The sequence below is a fragment of the Molossus molossus genome, unplaced genomic scaffold (genome assembly GCF_014108415.1).
Source record: "Molossus molossus isolate mMolMol1 unplaced genomic scaffold, mMolMol1.p scaffold_m16_p_22, whole genome shotgun sequence".
Classification (NCBI taxonomy): Eukaryota; Metazoa; Chordata; class Mammalia; order Chiroptera; family Molossidae; genus Molossus; species Molossus molossus.
Window position 1 is genome coordinate 13,596,129 of NW_023425358.1, and position 20,865 is coordinate 13,616,993.

At 41.1% G+C, this 20,865-nt stretch overlaps 1 protein-coding gene across 1 annotated transcript in view; it reads left to right on the forward strand.

Moving 5' to 3' along the window:
- The window catches only part of CDON (cell adhesion associated, oncogene regulated), a 93,059-nt gene that overhangs the window by 16,889 nt on the left and 55,305 nt on the right, over nt 1–20,865 (forward strand). Inside the window, exons 2-3 of the mRNA XM_036277028.1 lie at nt 18,103–18,239; nt 19,744–20,016. Of these exons, the coding sequence (XP_036132921.1) occupies nt 18,164–18,239; nt 19,744–20,016 (349 nt within the window). The 5' untranslated portion in view covers nt 18,103–18,163. The remainder of the gene's footprint in view (nt 1–18,102; nt 18,240–19,743; nt 20,017–20,865) is intronic.

Here is a 20,865-nt window from a genome sequence, read left to right on the forward strand (position 1 = left end):
AAGTGAAATCATATGGTATTTGTCTTTCCATGACTGGCTTATTTCACTTAGCATAATACTCTCCAGGTCCATCCATGCTGTTGCAAAGAGTAAGATTTCCTTCTTTTTCGCAGCCGAGCGGTATCCATTGTGATACTGTACCATAGCTGTTTTATCCGCTCTTCTACTGATGGACACTTGGGATGCTTCCAGATCTTGGCTATTATAAATAGTGCTGCAGTGAACACAGGGGTGCATATAATACCAAATTAACTCAGTGAATATGTTATAAAGCAGTAGTGCTGATTCTCAAACAGCTCTTTAATAATGTTTGATCAGCCCTGACCGGTTTGGCTTAACGGCTAGAGCGTCGGCCCACAGACCAGAGAGTCCCGGGTTCGGTTCCCGCTAAGGGCACATACCTCAGTTGCAGTTTGTCCCCGGCTCCCATTGGGGTTGTGGAGGTGGCAACCACTCGATGTGTCTCACATTGATGTTTCTCTCTCTCTTCCTCCCTCTCCTTTCTGTTCTATCTGAAGATAAATGCAAAAATGTCCTCTGGTGAGGATAAAAATAAATAAATAAATAATAATGTTTGATCATTGTTATAATTTTTCTTTTGTTTTACTAGAATGTTTTTAAACTTATTAAATTAATCGTTTTCTAAGTAACTTCATGATTCCTAGGAAACATTGTTGGGTTACTCTCGGTGTGCATTTATTCATTTATCAACATTTATTAAGTACACATCTTTTTTTTATTTTTTTATTTTTATTTTTATGAATATTTATTTTTTTGTTACAGATATTTTACCTTTTTACCCCATTGGCACCCCCCACCCCACTCCCCCTCCACCCTGTCCCCGGCTTAGTTGTCCATGTCCATTGGTCATGCACACATGCATATAAGTTCTGTGGTTTATCTCTTCCCACCCCCCCACCCCCCATCCCCTCTTCTGAGGGATGTCAGTCTGTGCCCTACTTCCATGTGTCTGGGTCTACTGTATACATCTTTTTTTTTTTAATCCTCACCCAAGGACATTTTTGCATTTATCTTCAGAGCAGGAGGGAGAGCGGGAGGAAGAGAGAGAGAAAAACATTGATGTGAGAGAGACACATTGACTGGTTGCTACCCACACGACCCCAACTGGGGCTGGGAACAAACTGCAACCGAGGTACATGCCCTTGGTGGGAACTGAGCCCAGGACTCTTGGGTCCACGGGCCAACGCTCTAACCGCTGAGCAAAACCTGCCAGGCCTTAAGCACACATCTTGTGCAAGATACTTCCCAGGTGTTTGATATATAAAACAGAGATGGTTCCCTTCTCTTCCCCTTCCCTTTCCCCTTCCCCCTTTTTTTTCCACAAACTAGAGTTTGATCTAGGTCTGGTAGAATTTTATATTTATATGACCTCTAAATATCTAGTCTAGTTTTTTTTTTTTACAATATAATGAGTCAGGTAAAATCAAATTCTGCACTTGCCCTTCATGACTGCAGTTTTTACCTAGGGGAATCAGATTAAAATGAAAATCAAGGCTATTGCTGAAGAAGGAAAGAAGCTTTAAAACATAAAGTTCCAGAGTGTGCAGAGAGATCAAGGGGGTAGTGGGAATTTTTTGAATTGAATGCAGGGAAATAAATGACAAGGTTCCTGCCTCTGAAACACTAGTTTACCAGCAACATCTGAAAAGTTTGGCTACTTGGCCCAGCCAGTGTAGCTCAGTAGATTGAGTATCATTCCATGGACTGAGAGGTCCTGGTTCGATTCCCAGTCAAGGCACATGCCCAAGTTGCGGGCTTGATCCCCAGTAGGGGGCGTGCAGGAGGCAGCCGATCAATGTTTCTCTCTTACGTTGATGTTTCTATCTCTCTCTCCCTTCCTCTTTCTCTAAAAAATCAATAAAAATTTATTTAAATAAATAAATAAAAAGTTTGGCCTCTTGGAGAGGAATCTTCATAAGGAAAAGTAGGGATGGCAGTCCGGGTCCAGTTGGGTCTTTTTGAGCGGCGGAAACCTAAGAAGAGTGAAAATGCTGCCTGAGGGAGGTTTGTGACTTGACATTCAGGAAGAAAGGCCACAGGATGTCTGTGTTTAATGCTCCACTAGGGGACACACGATTCAGCCTATTTTATACCCAAATGTTGGTATTGAGCTATTATAATCTACTGAGTTAAGACAGTGAAAACTTAAATCTTTAGATTAGTTGTTTCTCAACATTGATCTTTAAGTAGCATGGTTTATAATGAAGGTTTTATATTTGTTTGGAGTAAAATGAGAAGTAACCAACCAAAAGACACTTAGTACTTGTTTCCTTGAAGCTGAATTTACTTTGAAATCATTTTTGCCTACTCATTTGTTCTGTGCTGACGGAACAGAGGTAGTAGATGACAGTTCTTATTTTGTCGTTAATATTCTTACTTGGCAAATTGTTGGCAACTCTTACATGGACTACATAGGTGTTTTGCCCCATTTTTAAAAAAAAAACACACACTATTTTTATTGATTTTTTTAGAGAGAGGAAGGGAGAGGGAGAGAGTGAAATATCAATGTGAGAAAGAAACATCGATTTGTTGCCTCCCGTATGCACCCCAATTGGGGACCAAACCTGCAACCTGGGCATGCACCCTGACCAGGAATCGAACCGGTGACCTTTTGGTGCTCAGATGATGCACAACCAACTGAGCCACACTGGCCAGGGCTAGCTTCATTTTAAAGTATTACTTGTTACTGAAATCCAAAAGTCTGGGAAGCATTGCTGTAGATTAAATTTAGTGAACTGTTGGTGTACGAATATCCACATTAGGGTATGGCTTCTTTGCTGTTTCTCATGCTAGATGTTTCTCCATCTGAAGGATTTATGAAGCACCGTATCAATTAGGCTTCTCTCTATGCTACAGACCTAAGTTGGCTTTTCATCTTCTCCCGAGGAACTGGAAATGCCTCCATGGGCTGAGGTCGGGAGGCCAGCACCTAGAGTCTCTCTCTCTATAAAAGCTCTTTTTAGGTGTTTTATTAGTACTGCTCTTGGTTATTTTCGTTAGTAATCTGTGTCATTTGCACCCCAAGGCTGTTCAAGCAAAGAATGTAATTCAGAGAAACAAACTAATACCTGCTGTTTCGGAATACTGCCACCTGCCCCCAGAACCTTTACTCTAAGGTGTCCCGACTTCCACAGGCAGGAAGCGAGGGAGAGAAAGGGGGGATGAGTATGTGCAGTTATGAAATGTATTGCACACGTATTCTTGGAAAGCCTTATACCTGATTCTCAAATTGGTAATGCTGATTACTTTATAAGCAATGGTTCTTTTTTTATGATAAACACTGAGTTTTCATGAGAAGACCTATCTTTTCTATTGTTCTGCGTTTCTAACAGTGTTTCCAGAATTCTGTGAGTATCCTACACATAATTTGACTGTGGCTTTCACAAAGCGAGAGAGTTTGCTAGGGAGATTTCTCAGGTCCTGTAACAGTATAAAGTACAGGGGCCGCCTCTCCAAGTTCTTACAGTGACATTATCAACTGGTCTCCTACTTTTTGTTCTTTACAACTGGGTTTTTAAATTTTTTTTTGGAGAGAACACTTTTTTAATGCTTGAAAACTGAAGTGCTGAACTATATGCTTTTGACTTAATTCTTAGAGCTGAATTTTTTTGTTGATTTTGGATACCTTTGCTGGCCCCCTCACCCCCAAACTTTCCTCTTTCATTAGTACAGTCATTTTTTGGAGTCTGCCAAAGATGAGGCAAAACTAGGAGAAGAGGCACATGCAAGCTTTTAAGTGTTGTTTTCATTTAAACACAGCACTTGTAAAACGTTTGTCATAGAATTCTAAAGTTGGAAAAAATTGTAGAGTTTTTTTTTTCCCCTTACAGACAGACAGACCCTAAGCCACACTAAATTAGCAAGTGTTCTCCATGACAGTCTCTGGGAGAAAGAAATACATCAGTTTAGACCACCAAAACAAATAAATTTAGACCACCAACTATTAATTTTTAAAAATACATTTTAAATATATTTAATTATTAAATAGATATTTAAATATAATGTGTTGAAATATTTTAAAAATTAGGATCCCTGTCACTTTTTGAAACTATTTTACACCTCAAAAAAGTTTAAAATTCTAAATATATGTGTAATCCAAGAGGTTAAGAGGCCAGAGATTTAGGAAATGAAGTCAAGGTCTCTCATGTCTCATTTCACTTTATGTCCACTCAGTACATTTTCGTGTGTGAGTTGTATGAGAAACTGCTTTCTGTGTTACTAGGCTGCAGGTTCCAACTCTACTCAAAATCTGAAAACGGGTCGAGGAAAGAGACACTTGAAAATTAAGCAAAGGATCCGATCCACAGCATTCTTACAATTCTAAGACCCAAATTTTATGACATTATGTAAAGAATACAGTTACACTGTCCTCTAAATCTCACTGAGAAACAGAACAAAACAGAACACCCTCACACTGTGCGTGGAGGCCAATGCCAAGGCCTTGGAGGAAGAGTCTGGCCACGAGGGTATCGAGACCCATCAGCACATGGCGGTGGATTTTACAGGCGTCATGGATGGCTAGTGTTCTGTACGGAGGAAACACGAGTATAGTGTACTGTGAAAAATTTAAGAAATATACCAGGACTATATCTAAATGAGAATCGTGTCTTTCAAGAAGTCTGTCACCTTGGGAAGCTATGTGGTTAATCTCACATCGCTGCTATTGTGCCAAGAAATTTGGAGTTCTTTTGGGATTATTTTATGGCATTTAAAACTTTTGTTTTCTTGATTTTTTTTTTTTTTTTTTGAAATAGCCATTACTGAGTAAATTGGGTGATAATGTTGGAGTTAAGACTAACTATATGGGATTAAAAATCAGGTGTCGCCGTAACATAATGAGAACGAGCTTTATGCCTGGTTTGTACATGGACACTGAGAATAATTAACAAAGGATTTTCAGAAAAGTTTTGCACAGAGGAGCATCAGTGGAATAATGAACCTCTTCTTGGTTGGGTCTGTCTGCTGCTGTGGTTTTCCTGTAGTGTATTTGTATATGGTGTATGTACAGGTGTGTCTTCCGGACCAGTGTGTCTTTGAATCATTTCTCTGGCCATCCTGTTGACTGTGCTCCAGTGTAATGTCCCAATGCAGCAGCTGTTGTTTGGCACATAAGCTGCCCAGCAGAGTCGTTCCCGCGAGCTTTCTTCATTCCTGGGAGACAGGCTAGACCTAAGGCTCTCCCACTTGTACGAAAATGGTGCTGTTTACAGAGCTGCTGTGATCTTAATTGATTTGTTCTTCTGTTTTCTAGTCCATCAGGACATTGTATCTTGATCATTTCTTTGATTTTTAACTTCCTGTCAACATTTTTTGGGATGCAGATTTTCTTCATACAGGTCAATGTGTGTGTTTTTACTTATCTTCAGACTTATCCATCCATTTATGGTGATTATGTACTGACTCTCGTGATCCGTGGTTGATTTGTATGTCAGCTCATAAATGTGCTTGGAGTCCCCCTGTCAGGGCGGGACCACTCTTCCAGGGGGCGGTCCAGTGTTGCGGAAGCTGTGTCTGACCTCATTGGTACCCGTCACCAGTTTGAGCAAAGCAGGGACTCCTATGAAATCTAGATGCTTTCAATGATTTTCATGCAGCCAGGTTTAAAGGTGGAATCAGGTACTTGGAAACGAGTGTCACCATGTTTCAGGTCTCTAGGGAACTTACAACTCAGCAGGTAACGTAAAAGTCCTTGTGATGGGGAGTCCACTGTCCAACCAGCGTGGCTTCAAGTTCATCCGCAGCAGAGATTTTCTTCTTAAATGTCTAATTTTTTCTTTCTTTGCTTTTTCCTAAATGTTTGACTGTATATATTAGAATATACTTCATGGAAATGAGTTTCTCCTTGAGGTTTTATTTCCTTGTTATTAAAACGAAATCTAAACCAAACCCCATGAGGGTGAGTGTGTTGTAACTGCCCGGGGAAACGTGTTTCATTTGGTCCGAAAGCGCTGGCCTGCCCAACAGCTGTATTAATGTTACAACCTCGCACTTATCTGGAGCTCTTTTTCACATGTTTTCATATTCCTCCTTTTCATTCGCCATCAAAGCAGCTTAGCCAAATGTCTGTCTGGATCTTTATATGTCTGTTCAAGTTTAGCTAGTTCTTAGCAAGCTTAAAATTTTTGCTTTTAGCATTTGTTTTGTGGTTACCATAACTCTTATTTTCCCCCCATGAAACCAATTCCAATGACAAACTGGAAAATCTGCTGAGTGTTGGATTTGTGGCAAGTGTTGACTCTGATGCTTGCAGGGTAATCCCCTTGAAACTTGCTGTATTTTGTCTTTTTAATAATTGCTCCCAAATCACTTTTTCGAATGTCACTGTTTGTGTGCGGCTGTGCTTTTACATATTTGTCAGGCTCCTGTGCGGCTCACTGTAGATGCCAGAATTATTATGTCCACTGTTCTTGGTTTCCGGTGCTCTAGAAGCAGGAGGAAATAATCTCCTTGAAAGAGAGTGGAACAGGAACACTTGACTTTTTCGTTCAACATGCAAGTCCTGTGAATCGACCTAACCGCTCTCGCCCAGACCCCTTCCCTTTTGGTGTGTAATTGGGACCACATTGACTCCTGTTGCAGCTGGCAGCCCTGCACTGCTGCCTTTTTCTGCTCGTGACCTCTGATCTCAGTGACCTTTCCTGGGGTTAGTCCTAGGCCCTTCATTGTGTCGGAGCTGAAGTGGCTCATGTGGAGTTGATTATTTCTTTGCTCATTTGGCCTTTTTGGTGCCGTAACTCCCAGTCACTTCCATTTTGTTCTCTACTGTTGACGCCGCGCAGTGAAGGGAAGTGCTGTTGCGCCAGCGGATCGGTTTGTACGCTTGACTGACCTATTGAGACTCTGCAGCGGGGGAAGGGCTGTGAAAGCCGTAGGTGTCAACATTTTTTACCCAGTTGATCTGAATGGTTGCACGATCATTAGTGCTCACAACGTGGGCCCTGGGAAGAGCCGCTTCTCTTACTGAGGGGTTTGGTTCTGTTAAGAAGAGTGTACCGCAGGTTACTGATGTGGGCCTGGGCGTTTGGGGCCCTGCCGCTCCACTCTGGGTGAACCTCCGTGGCCTCTGGGCTCCGGGCGCGGCAGAGAGGGATCCCTGTCTGTCCCCAGGACGGCTTTAAGGGATCCTTCCGTTTCTGGAAGAACTGGGAAGAACCCCGAGATTAATATGCTGACTTTGGATGGTATCTTTGTTGCAACTAGATTTATGGTAGCACTTCCTTTGCCTCTCCTCACCCTCCTCCGCCCCCACCCGCTCCCCAGTCAAATCACTGAAGGATGGATGCCAGCTGCTGCTCTCATTTTTCAAGACCCCATGTGGACAGCATGACGACTGTCACTGATCAAAGGCTCCAGTGATCGTGAAGGAGCCAGCAGTTGAGGAATGTGTCTGATTACCCTGAACTGTAGTGCTCTTGAAAGGTAGACGTGTGTGAAATTCAGTGGCATTTTGAAACTCATTTGTAAAAAGTCTGTTTGATTCCATTCCTGGGATATCATTTTTTGTCTTTTTCTTTTGTGTTTAAAATTTTAAAAAATATTTTAGTAGTGTTGATAATGGGAATGATTTTGAATGAAGAATTGCTGCCCCTTCAAATGTGGTGTGTTTAGGATTCAGCCTGAAGGCCCCTTCTCCGGGGGGAGTGTCAGTCCTGTGTGTCTGCTTTGCTTCCCGCATCTCTCTGCAGCAGCTCGGGCTTCTGCTGCTGCCTGCCAGATGTCCTTCTCTGTGTTCCGCTTCTGTCCAGCCCAGCTCACGAGCTCCACACCTTCCGATGCACTCTCTCCATCCCTCCACACCCAGACCGGACAGCAGACCACGGAGAAACCTGCCGCTCCTCATGCACTTCCTGCTTAGGAAACGGGCATTCCCTGGCTCCCTGGGGCGGTCAGCAATCTGGACGCAGCCCGATTCCTTCACTCGTGCAGAAGCAATGGGGGAACCGAGAGGTGGGCAGATAATGGATTCCAAAGGCCTCTCAGAGAGACATTCCTTCCCTGTCCAAGTCACTCACTATCCCAGTTCTGCAGTTCTACCTCTTAACTATCTTTCAAATACGTCCATGTCTAAAATGTTTCCCCTGATACTTCTCTGGTCCAGGTCCCCATCCTCTCGACCCGCAGCCTTCGACCCTCTCTTCCCCTCCTCCGCTGTTCTCCACACTGCAGCGTCCACGACTTTTGAAGGCACAAGTCTGATCTTGTCCTTTGCCTGCTTGGAAGCCATCAGCACTCCCCTGAGGATGAAAACCAAACCCCGTCACCTGATTTATGATGTTTTTATACTCAAGCTTTCACTCACCACTATGACCTTAACTCTCACTACTTACCCCTCCTGTTCTTACACCATGTTGCAGGCCGTGTCTCCTTGCTGTCTACCTCAGACTCCAGCTTGGATACCCGCCCCCTTGCTTTCCCCCCTCCTCATCCCCCGTGCCCCAGACTTCCCCGTTTGGTGCACCTAAGTGTTTCCTCAGAAGTCTTCCGTCCTCTAGATCTGGGGTAAGCGACCCCCTGTCCTCCTGCAGCACCTGTACTTGCCGTGTCCAGTTGTTACCTCGCCCTTCCTCGTGTAACTACTTTAATTCCTGAAAAGCTCTGTTTCCTGAGAGCATTGCCTCTTCGCAAAAACCATTTCCATGGATTTTGATGGAAAAAGTCCGGGTGTGTTCTGTCCCAATCCAAGAACGTGAAACAGTTTCGCAGATAGAAAAAGAAATCCACTAAGCTATAAAAACAAATTTGTGTAGGTGATGAGCAATATTTTGAAAGTAAATAGGTACAGTTTGTTCCTAACTACGTTTCAATGACTTCAGTGTGCTCAGCAAAGGAGAGAGAAGACGTGAGGGGGGAGACCGGCCAAGGAGGGCTGTGGGTGAAGTCCCTCCAAGGTGGGGGAGGCAGGAGATTGACCTGCAGACAGGAAGTCCTCTTAAGGCACCCAGTTATCCTGCCTCCACATTGCACCTAAAAACAAAGTTACGGTGCAGAAAACACCTTTGTGGCAGAATAAAGGCTAAGCGTTGGGAGTGCTTCACGACGGGTGGAGATGCTGCGCAGGAGAACATGCTCCCTGCTCCACCCCTGTATGCAAAGCACCAGGTTTGGGCTCACCCACCGATAGCGGGCCAGTCAAATTCGTCTGCGTTTTCTGGCCAAACACCATGGGGTCACGTAAACCGGTGGGTGTACCTTTGTCCGAAGCTGTAATAGCAAAGTACCACTTTTTAGTTTCTGATTGAAACAGTTGTTGTGCTGAATGAAAAGAAGCCATCCAAAAAGGGGGATAACTTGGCAGGAGCCCTTATGGCAAAAAGTCTGGTTCGGTCAGATAACTGAGAGTGTGAAGGTCGCCTTTCCTCGCGTGACTTTAAGCCTCAGGAAGGCAGATGTCCTGTGTGATCGGTTCATGGCTGAGTCCCCAGCCTTGCACAGTGCCTGACACACAGTAGGCACGCACTACATACAGTTTGTAGAATAGAAGATGAATTCCTCTGCTTTAGACTCTTGGTGCTTTTTACCCTCTCATTGCACTTAGGACATTTTCTATTCCAGTGTTAATTATGTTCACACCCTCTTTTCTCAATTAGGCTGCAGTAGCTTCAAGTTCAAGAATTATGACTTCTTCGTCTCCCTTATCTTTGTACCCCTCACAGGATCTTGCCCAAAGTTGATGCCCTGTGTATGGAATTGATTGATTGAGTGAATATTTACTGGGAAATTTAGGGTTCTTGGAGAAGTCTGCAGGAAATATTAGCCTCTTTACTAAATTGTTCAAATATTCAGAATGAAGAAAACTTCGACAGGCGATTTAAAGTTGGATGTAATTAAGATCAAGTTGTTCAGTGGGTTTTAAAAGTGTATTGCATGTTTGGCTTCCCTAATTGAAATTGTGCTGAATTAATCAGTACTTAATCAAACATTTTTAAGTAGGCATGTTTTATTTTTTCTTCTGTAGTTACTACAGAAAACTCATATTTTTTCAACAGTTGAGAAGTAGCATGTTTGAAAATAAGGATCAGGTCTTTTAAAGAAGGAATTACTGTTTTATGCAGAATAAGATGCCTTTATAAAAGGAAACTAACTTGAAGAAGTTTCTATTTTGAAGAACAGCACCGACCCCCGAGCTGAGTTTTTGTTCACAAATTAATCACAGTTATTCCCTAAGCCCGAAAGAAAGCTTTCAGAAAGTCTGCTATCGGAGCGTAGAGAGGGGATAATTCAGAGACAGCTTTGACCATCCTCAGGAAAGCGAAGGCGTTGCTTCGAAAACAAAGGAATCAAATCTAGAAATTCAGGAAAGACTTTTCCCAAAGGATTATTCTGGCAGCATGTTGAAAAAAGGTTATAAAAGCATCAAGTTCACCACCTGAACAATAAGTTAAGTAAATGTTAGGGAAGTATTTCCTTTCTTATTACCTTTAGCTTCCCTTTGCCAACAGAAATGTTTCTGAGCCTGGAATGGCATAAAAGTACAGTTTGTTATATAAGACAAATTGCCTTCTGGGTAGATGTGAAGGGAAAAGGTAAAGAAAGCGCTGTAATTTAGGAAATGCTAGCTGTTCTTAGGAACCTCGGGCCAGGACTCAAGGAGCAGTACTTGGGGCATATGAAGGTAGGGAGTCCTCCAAACATTTTTTACAGCACGCAGGATGGAGTTGTCCCCTGATTTGTCGGTTTGATGGCATGCTACACTTAGCTGTTCTATTTTGCTGTTATTTTTTTGTACCCCAGTCTTTTTTCTGGAGAGACTGTAGTGCCAGATACTTTCTTGGGAGCAAAGTGACCCCTAAGCATCTTCTCAGACACTTTAATCAGCCACTCAGAACTGCAGTGAAAATAATAGGATTATGTTGGCTGTTAATTTCCTCTGAAGATATGAAGGAGGTAGAACTTCCTTGTGGTCATGTTAATTTCTTCTGAGACCAGTGAGTTGGAGAAACCTTAACAGTTTCGTTTTTCACATGGGGAATTGATTGGGTCTTTGCCAAAGTCCAACAGTAAGGGCATGATGAACCAATTTAAATCCAACCCCTTGAGTTATTTACTAACTCCAGTAGTTTAGGGGAGTAGAGGTATGTATGTGCTTTATGGACAAAATCATTAAGAAAGGGAGAATACAGTTTTTAAATGAATGGTAATTTACTATTTTGAATGCCAGCAAATATTGCCAAAAGTTGTAGCAGTTTTTGCACTCACGTTTTCTTTAGAGAAATACATGATATAAATTAAAATCATAATATAACAGTGATTGATCCCTTATCCTCCTCTAAAATGAAATTTGGGCAAAAAGGAGAGATTTTTTTTTTTTTATCCATGATATTTTTTTGTAATTGAATGTTCAGATTGAAAAGGTTTGATAAATGTGCCATGGACGGTGCTGATTTTCTTTCTTTTTGCGTTACTTTAAAAAATATTTTAAACTTTATGTATTGATTTTAGAGAGGGAGGGAAGAGAGAGAGAGAGAGAGACTTGCTGTTCCATCTATCCATGCATTCATTGGTTTATTCTTGTATGTGCCCCCGCTGGTGATTGAACCCACAACCTTGGCATGTTGGGACAATGCTCTAACCAACTGAGCTACCTGGCCAGGGCCTTGCATTACTTTTATGTAAACTTAGAATATTGGTAGAAAAAACCCTTGCTAGATTAGTCAGTGAATGTTACTTTATGGCTGAGCAAATATTTTAATTAATTGCTCAAATTCGTGTTTTATAGTCACTGTTTGCTTAGCATAGTGTAAGGATCTAAACCATATGTGGGTGAGTGGGAGTCCCCCCACACAGTGCTGATGGTGGTTTTAGGGGACAGGGTTGTACATTGTTGCCATCTTCTTTTTGGAAAACAATTTGACTGTATATAAAGAGTCTTAACAATGTTTGTACTCCTTGATCCAGTAATTCCACTTAAAAATAATCTATTCTAAGCACATAATTAGAGTGGTTAAAGACTTATGGACAAAGATATCCATAGTAACATTATCTGTAATAACAAAAAATATATATACATATACATATATATATTAAAAAATGTAGTGTAACTATCCAAAAGGGAATGGCTAAGTAAATTAAAGCACATTCAATAAAGTATCTACAGCTATTACAAATTATGTTTATGAATAAGATAAATGAATAAAGCAGGATTTAAAGCTATTGCATATATGTTATGATCTCAGTTGTGTAAATACACACACATGGAAAGGATTAGGAGGAAAAGCAACAAAATATCGATGTGTTATCTTTAGGTGATGGAATTGTGATGTTTACTTTTTTTGTATATTTATGTATTCCACATTTTTTATGCTGAATGTGTTTTTTGGTCAATGAGTATTTGTAGAAACATGTTAACAACTTTCTGCTTGTAAAAGTAACATATTCATTGTAGAATATATGAAAACACTTGAATATTTTGTTTGAAATATCACCTGGCGTCATGTTAACCACACTGGGTGCTTTAAAAAAATTCTAAGTAAGAAAAACACTGAGGTCTAAAATAATGACAGTGTGATTTAAATCAGGATTCTATTCCATCTGATAATGATTGAAGTCAGAATTAAGTTTTAATTTTTGCATGAGAATATTTGCATGTTAAGTGCACTAGAACAGAGGTCAAACAGCAAGATGTGTGCTAAAGTGATGAGTGGTGGAGTGGGCTGGGGTTCACTTACCATGGACCTTTTCTCTGCTAGCCACTGTTTCCTAATCAGAAAGGAGAATAAGAGAAGTATGGGATAACTTATATGCAGAGGAAATTAGGGCTGTTGTTTCCCTTGCCAAGGTACATTTTTATGGGTAAGAAAGGCGACAGACATGTTAAGGCCCCTGATCTGTGTGTAAGAAAATGGCAGGAGTCTTGCTCAGTTGTGGTAAACTTGGCCAAACAAATTGTTCGTTTAGCAGAGCATTGCAGGACATATATACTTACATATATAAAACATATATAAAACAAATATATAAAACATATATATATACTTCTATGTAACTATATATTTATACATAGGTGTTTTGTGTGTGTGTGTGTGTGTGTGTGTGTGTTTTAACAACTTACTAGTCAAATAGCATTAACACTAACAGTATTGAGTTTCCTTTTTTGACAAAGAGTACTTTTTAAAATGACAGCATTGGGCAATTTTCCAGAAGTGCTAATGGACATACCCTGATTTATACATCATCTAACCCTCCTTGTAGTCAGTGGTGTTTATTTAGGAGGTTGGACCTAGGTTGCTGTTGGTAGCTGTTGAATATAATTTCAGGCTACCTGACCCATAAAGCAATAGAATCCAGGGCCTTGCTCTCATGATCATAATTATCTAACAGACTGAGTAAGCTTGCCATGGATAAACATAAACCAAGCCAACAAATATTTAGTAAATGACTGTTATGGTCATAAGCTCTTTCCAACTTCCACAATCAACACAAAGCGTGTTGGAGTTCCTGTCAAGATGGAGGCTAGGTAAACACAGTACTCAGCACGCCTATAACCACATCAAAATTACACAACAACCATCATTGAAAACTACCTGAAATCTAGCTGAACAGAAGTCCTATAACAAAGGATATAAAGAAGAGGCCACATTGAGACTGGTAGGAGGGGCAGAGATACAGAATGGACTGGTCCCAAACCCACGTGTGGCAGTTAAAAATGTTAACATGCCAACAGCAATCAAGACTCAACTACAGTAGGAAGGTGTACACAGTTCAAATTGGGGGTGCACTTGAAATACACAGATTGGGTTACCAGGGAGGCTGCACCACTGGGCTCTCCAGGATACCTACTACATAAGGCATTCCATAAGACCAGGAGATGTAACAGCTCTGCCTAATATATAGAATCAAACATATGGAGGCAGCCAAAATGAGGAGACAAATGTCCCAAATGAATGAACAGAACAAAACACCAGGAAAATAACTAAACAAAATGGAGAAAAGCAATCTACCAAATGCAGAGTTCAAAACACTGGTTATAAGGATTCTCAGTGATCTCAGTGAGAACTTTAACAAAGATCAAAAACATGAAAATGGAGTTATAAAACATAAAAGAGAACCTATCAGAAATGAAGAATGCAATACTGAAATGAAGACTCCATTACAGGGAATTAACAGTAGAGTAGATGAAGCAGAGGATCAGATCAGCAAATTGGAAGGCAAGGAAGCAGAAAACACCCAATAACAGCAAAAAGAAAAAGGAATCCAAAAAGTGAAGATAGTTTAAAGACCCTCTGGGACAACTTTTAAGCATAGCGACATTCACATCATGGGAGTGCTGGAAGGAGAGCATGGAATCAAAAACCTATTTGAAAAAATAATGACAGAAAATTTCCTATCTTGGTGAAGGAAATAGACATACAAGTCCAGGAAGCACAGAGAGTCCCAAACAAAAGGAACCCAAAGAAGTCCACACATCGAGACACATCATAATTAAAATGCAAAATGTTAAAGACAAAGACAGAATTTGAAAAGCAGTTAGTTACCTACAGTGGAGCTCCCAGAACACTCTTAGCTGATTTCTCAACAGAAACTTTGCAGGTCAGATGGGATTGGCATGAAATGTTCAAAGCGATGAAAAGCAGGGACCTACAACTGAGATTATTCTACCCAGCAAAGATGTAATTTAGAATTCAAGGTCAGATAAAAAGCTTCTTAGACAAGAAAAAGCTAAAGGAGTTCATCACCACAAAACCAATATTACAAGAATGTTAAAGGATCCTTTTTAAGAAGAAAATGATAAAAAATATGAATGATAAAATAATAAATACATATCTGTCAACAATTACTTTAAATGCAAGTAGATTAAATGGTCCTATCAAAAGACATATGGTGGCTGAATGGATAACAAAATAAGACCCTTACCTATGCTTTCTACAAAAGACTTCAGATTGAAAGACACATAGAGACTGTAAGTAAAGAGATGGAAAAAGATATTTTATGAAAATGGAAAAAAAAAAAAACTGGGGTAGCAATACTTATACAAGACAAAATAGACTTTAAAACAAAGGCTATAACAAGAGATGAAGAAATACCCAGTAATTTCACTTCTGGGTATTAATCTGAAGAAAACCAAAACACTAACTTGAAAAGACATGTACCATATATCTGTTGCAGTATTATTTACAGTAGCCAAGATATAGAAGCAACCTAAGTGTCCATCAAGAGATGAATAGATAAAGAATTGCACATATACAACGGAATATTACTCAGCCATAAAAAAGAATGAAATCTTGCATCTGCAACAATATGGATGGACATAGAGGATATTATGCTGAGTGAAATAAGAGAAAGACAAATGTCAGGTGATTTTACTTATATGTAGAATCTAAAGAACAAAATAAACCAATAAGCCCAACAGAAACAGACTCATAGATATGGAGAACTTTTTGACAGTTTCCAGATGACAGGGAGTTGGGGAGGTGGTGAGTGAAAAAGGTGAAGGGATTAAGAAGTACTATTAGTATAGAATAGTCATGGGGATATAAAGTACAGCATAGGGAATAGTCAATAATATTCTAATAACTATGTATGGTGTCAGATGGGTACTAGATTTATCAGGGTGACCACTTAGTTATATAATGTCTAATTAATTACTATGTTGTATACCTGAAATTAATATAATATACATCATCTGTAATTGAAAAATAAAAACAAATAAAAACAGCATGTTATGAGTAACTTAATAGAAAGATAGAATTAATAAAGGATATTCCTGCGTGCTATTATTTAGGTAGCAACAATGAGCTGTGGAATTTTAAAGGACAGCTGTAAAGTAACTCAGTAGATCATGTGCTTGGGTTAAAGTTGACTCAAGAATTTTTTTCATTGCTTTTCAATAAATAAATAGTTGAGGAAAGATTTGGCAAAAGGAAGAAACACTTCTCCTTGCCCTCATTCTCTCAGGAAAGTGGCTCCTGTTAACAAGTTATTGGAATGTTTACTTTGCCTTGACTGCTTAGCAGTGGTGTGTCAGTTCTTACCCTTGAACCAAGTGAGAGTTCAAATAAACCAAACAAGGTTTTCACACAGATGGCCCCTTCTTTCCACGAGTGGTACCAAAATATCCTCTTCCATTTTTAAAAAGAGGTTAGCAAGAAAAATATTGAAAAGGCAACCCATGAACTGATAGTCCATGATCGGGGTAAAGTTGAATTTGCTACTTGTAGATTTTGGAGCACGTGGAGAAATAAGCATTTTCAGCTCTGCTAACTAGCTATACTACCTGCATAGCAGAAAACCCCACACAAGCAGACCTTCCCTTGCCTGCCATTCATCTCCAGCAGTTCTCCCCGTTTTTCTGCTGCCCCTTTATAGCAGAACTCTGAGGAGTCCTCTGTGCCTGAGTTCCCGTTTCCTCCCTCCCCATCCTGTTGTGAACCCCCCCGTCAGTCTTCGTCCCTTCTCTACTGAGACCACTGCCAGTGTCGCCGGTGATCTGTTATACCTTTCCGATGTGTCCCGTCTTCCTCTACTTCTCAGCGGTGTTTGAGAGAGCTAGCGACCCCTCTAGAAACTTTCTTCCCCATTTCCCTCCCTAGATACAACGTTCTCCTAGATTTCTTCCAGTTTCATTGATGGCTCCTTCTCAGTCTCCATTGCTCCTTTCTTCTCCCCTATTCAATCTCAAGATTGGAATGTCCCAAGGCTCCCACCTGGTCACCCTCCTCCCCTTTTCCCAAGAGAGCGCTTACACAGTGCCACCATCTGCATTTCCGGCTCTGCCTCAGCCACCGCTCCAGGCTCCTGCGTGGAACTGTCGACGGACAGTAGTGCTGGGACTCCTGATAGATCTCAGACTTGGCTCCACCAGCACTGTCAACTAACCCCCTCTCTCTCGTCTCCCTCTCTCCAGTCTTCCCCATTTCAGTAAACAGCTATTCCTTGTTCTGCTAAATCAGAACTAAGTTATCCTTGGCACATCCCTTAAGCCCACACTCTGTATTCAAGCCTTCAGCAAAGTTTGTTGGTTCTATCTTTAGACGACGTTCTGAATCCAGTTACTTTTCACCACTTCCGAAGTTGACTCACTGTTCCACCCACCACGTCTCACTGTTCCACCCACCGCGGTCTTATCTCTCCGGAGTGATTACTTTACCTACCTGGCCTCCTCTTCCATCCCTGCCCCACTTCAGTCTGGGCCCGGCCAGCCAGCTCTCTGAAGTACTCTAAGGGCTTGCCGTCACACTGGGAACAAATTCCACAATCTTTTTTACAATTTATTTTTCAATTAGAGTTGACATACAATATTATATTAGTTTTAGGTGTACAACATAGTGATTAGACACTTATATTCCTTACAAAGTGATCACCCTATTAAGTCTGTTACCCATCAGACAGCATACGTAGTTATTACAATATTTTTTACTATATTCCTTATGCTGTACATCACATTCTTGTGACTGTTTTTATAACTAACAATTTGTACTTCTTAATCCATTTCCCCTTTCCCGCCCAACTGCAACATCTTTACCATGGCTTCCAAAGGCTCACATGGACGGGACCTGGACCCGCTTTGCTCGGTGCCCTCCCGGCTCATCCGCGCTCACCTCAGTGGCCTTCGGATGTTCTGCAAGACATGCTGACTAAGCTGCATCCCAACATGTGCCTGCACTGGGTGTTCTGTTTGCACAAGCCGTGAGCCTGAGCCGCCATCGGAAAAAGGGGAAGAAAACCAGTAGTTCCTACCTCACAGGGTTGTTGTGAAGATGAAGTTAATGTAGTAAAAGCACCGAAATGGTGCCTGGCACATACTAAGCTCTGTAGCTGTGTTAGCTGGCATTTTGTTTTTGTGATTTCTGTTTCAAGGGCGGCAGAGGAGGAATGCATTTTGATTGTGTCGAGTTGTAGATGCTTGTGAGGCATATAACAAATGCACAACAGGCTGTGAATGGGTTCATTTGGAATGATGGATTCTGTGTAATAAGAGGTATCCTAGTACCTTGGAAGAATGAGCAAAACTAACTGTAATTTAGTGTCTAGAGATTGGTTTGTGAATTAGGAAGATATGGATCGTGCTCACAGCTCTATCGACTGTTTGGATTAACGAGGTCAACAGTTTTTGTGGTTTAGGCTTTCTTTTCTTTGAATATCTTGCAGTGAGCCAAGGCCTGGATTCTGCTCTGGAGATCTGTCCTGCCCTCATCTGTAAACTGACGCTATGCATCCAGACCCTGGACCCTTACAGACACTGCTGTATGTTATTCCTTTGATTCTGTGCTCTTCTGCGCGTTCAGGTAAGAGTAGAAGAATGGCATTGTTTTAGCTGAAGCTCCTCCTGTTCTTAATCTTAAAAAAAACCACCTCGACTTCAGTATTTTGCTGGTGGTAATTAATGGATTCCAAAGACCTTTGTAAAGTTTGTTTGACCAGCTGAACGATTTAAAAACTTTGATTAATTTAGCAATTTAAGAATCTCTTAGTAGTGATTCTTGGGCATTAACAGGCCTTCCCATCATTGTGCTGGTAATTTATTCCTTTTGTTGCCTTAAAAATAAATATTTTCAATTGTCCCTTTTTCAGTAAGAAGATAAGTTTTAAATTTCTGAATTTGGAAATTATAACAGGAATAAAATGCTGACTACATACAACCAAAGAAAAATTTTAGAATCAGCATGTAATACTGTTCAACTTGTAGTGAGAGAATTTGGTTTGAATCTTAGGTCTCTCGTGACCTTGTCTAATTTATTACCTAACTCTGTAGGTTACTGAAAAGCTTAAATGTATTTACTGTTAAATGTGTTGGTAAGCCTGGGCCCACAATGGCCCACAGGCATTCCTTTTTATTTTAGGTTTGTGTAAAGATGTATTATGTTAAACATTGATGTTTACTCATTAAGGAATATTTATTTTCCTCTGTTTATTATACTGTACAACTATATTAGATTTAGTAAGGGAAATCTGATTAAGTGATTTATCACTTTTTTTGTGTGGCTAAAGGACAACCTCAGATTTCATCAAGAGGCACTTTCCTTAATCTTCATTTCTGATAAAACATCCTGTAAAAGTAGAATCGATCATGTATTGATTAAAAGAAAACAAAAGACAAGTGTTTTATTCTGCCAGAGTAAGAGCACCCCTGCCCTCTGCCCTCTTTTCTGGGTGGAGGAGAGCTCTGTGTCCACACCGAGCGCATGGACCTGCCCCCACTCCGAGGCCTGGGGAGTAGACACAACAAATGAGACCATTCCAAACACCAAATAAAAATAGTAAGGTTACTCCACTGAGCCCTCTATCCAAAAAAAGGATAGACTGTGTAGTTCCATGTGGCTTCCTAACTTTGTACTTCTGCTTTCTTAAAAGTTGAACATTATTTTATATTAAAGGCAAGTGGTAAGGAAGTACCATCGCCTTATTTATAAAATAACTTGCTCCTAAGAGTCAAATCCTGTTGGTAATATGGGAGGGAATTCTTTTTTGTTTGAAACTCATCTTCATTTTTTTCAGATAATTAACTTTCATTTTTTAAAAGCTCCTTCCTTAAATGAGCAATTTGCTGTTTCTCATAAGGATTCTTATCTATTGTACCCTAATTGTTAAGTTGTAGGTTAACATGTTGCTTTTATTTCTTCCAAAACCGGGCTTTTAAGACTTCCTAGAACTTTTGCGAGTATTAAGAACCATAACATGTGTAGATAGAGTAGGGATTGCCTGTGGTTACATAGGTCGAGATGAAATGCATTTGATGTACTTTCTTTCTTATTCTGCCCTTCCTTTGCACACGGGGAATGTTCCCTGTAGACGTGGCACCTTATTTTGTTTCTGAGCCGCTGTCTGCTGTCCAGAAACTTGGTGGACCTGTAGCTCTACATTGTTCTGCGAAGCCCGTGACCGCTCGCATCACATGGCTGCACAATGGAAAAAGACTGGATCGAAACGTGGAGCAGATTAACATTCATCAGGGGACCTTGACCCTTCTTTCTCTCAACCCCTCCCTTTTGGGTCACTACCAGTGTGTTGCCAACAATAGCGTCGGCGCAGTTGTGAGTGGTCCTGCAACAGTATCCATTGCAGGTGAGTTTAATCTTCTCCCTGTTCTATATGGGTTTTCCTGAAATTACTGTTAGTACTTGCATTTTGGGAGAGTGGGAAGAGCGTGGGTGTTGGAGGAAGACACGCAGGAGTTCTCATCCCAGCCTCGGCTGGTGCTGTGTGTTTAACTTGGGGAAATGTACTTGAACCTCCGTGAGCCTAGCCGAGTCGTCTTCAGCCGTAACAAGGGCATGGCCGTGATATTTGACACAGGTAGGGTGGTTTTCTACAGCGAATTCTGAATTTCTCTGTGTTTAAAGTTCTTACTATGAGCAACAACAAAAAAGCTATTTTCTACTTTGACACTCAGTTATTTTATGCAGTTCTTTATCTTTGTTTCACATCTGATTGTTTTAGTTGCCTCATTACGGCATGATTTTAATTCATTTAATTGAAACCAGGCTAAAGAAACAGGCCAATGTGAACTAACTGTAAAGAAAGGAAAGCCAAGCATTGAACTTAGGGCAATGTGGGACTCGTGGTTTCCTCGGTCAGTCCGACCACCTGCCTTTCGGTCGGCGATGGCTCCCAGGAGTGGAAACCCTTTGTCAGGGCCCCCCTGTTACAGAACCCATCGGACTCCCCAGGAGCGTGAGCTTGTCCTAGCTGAGAAGAGTAAATGTTTGCGTAGAGCTGTGACCCTTGGGCAGCTCCGGGGCACAACTGGATTCCGTGTGGGCTGCAGAGTGCTCTCAGCCCTTCCACAGGCGGCCTCTGCAGTCCGCTCCCCCGAGGGCCGAGCCCGGGCAGCTCGTTCAGGTGGCCCTGTGCAGCTTCGGCTTCCGGTGTGCTAGGTTCACTCTCCTGAATCATTCCCTTTGAGTGTGAGTG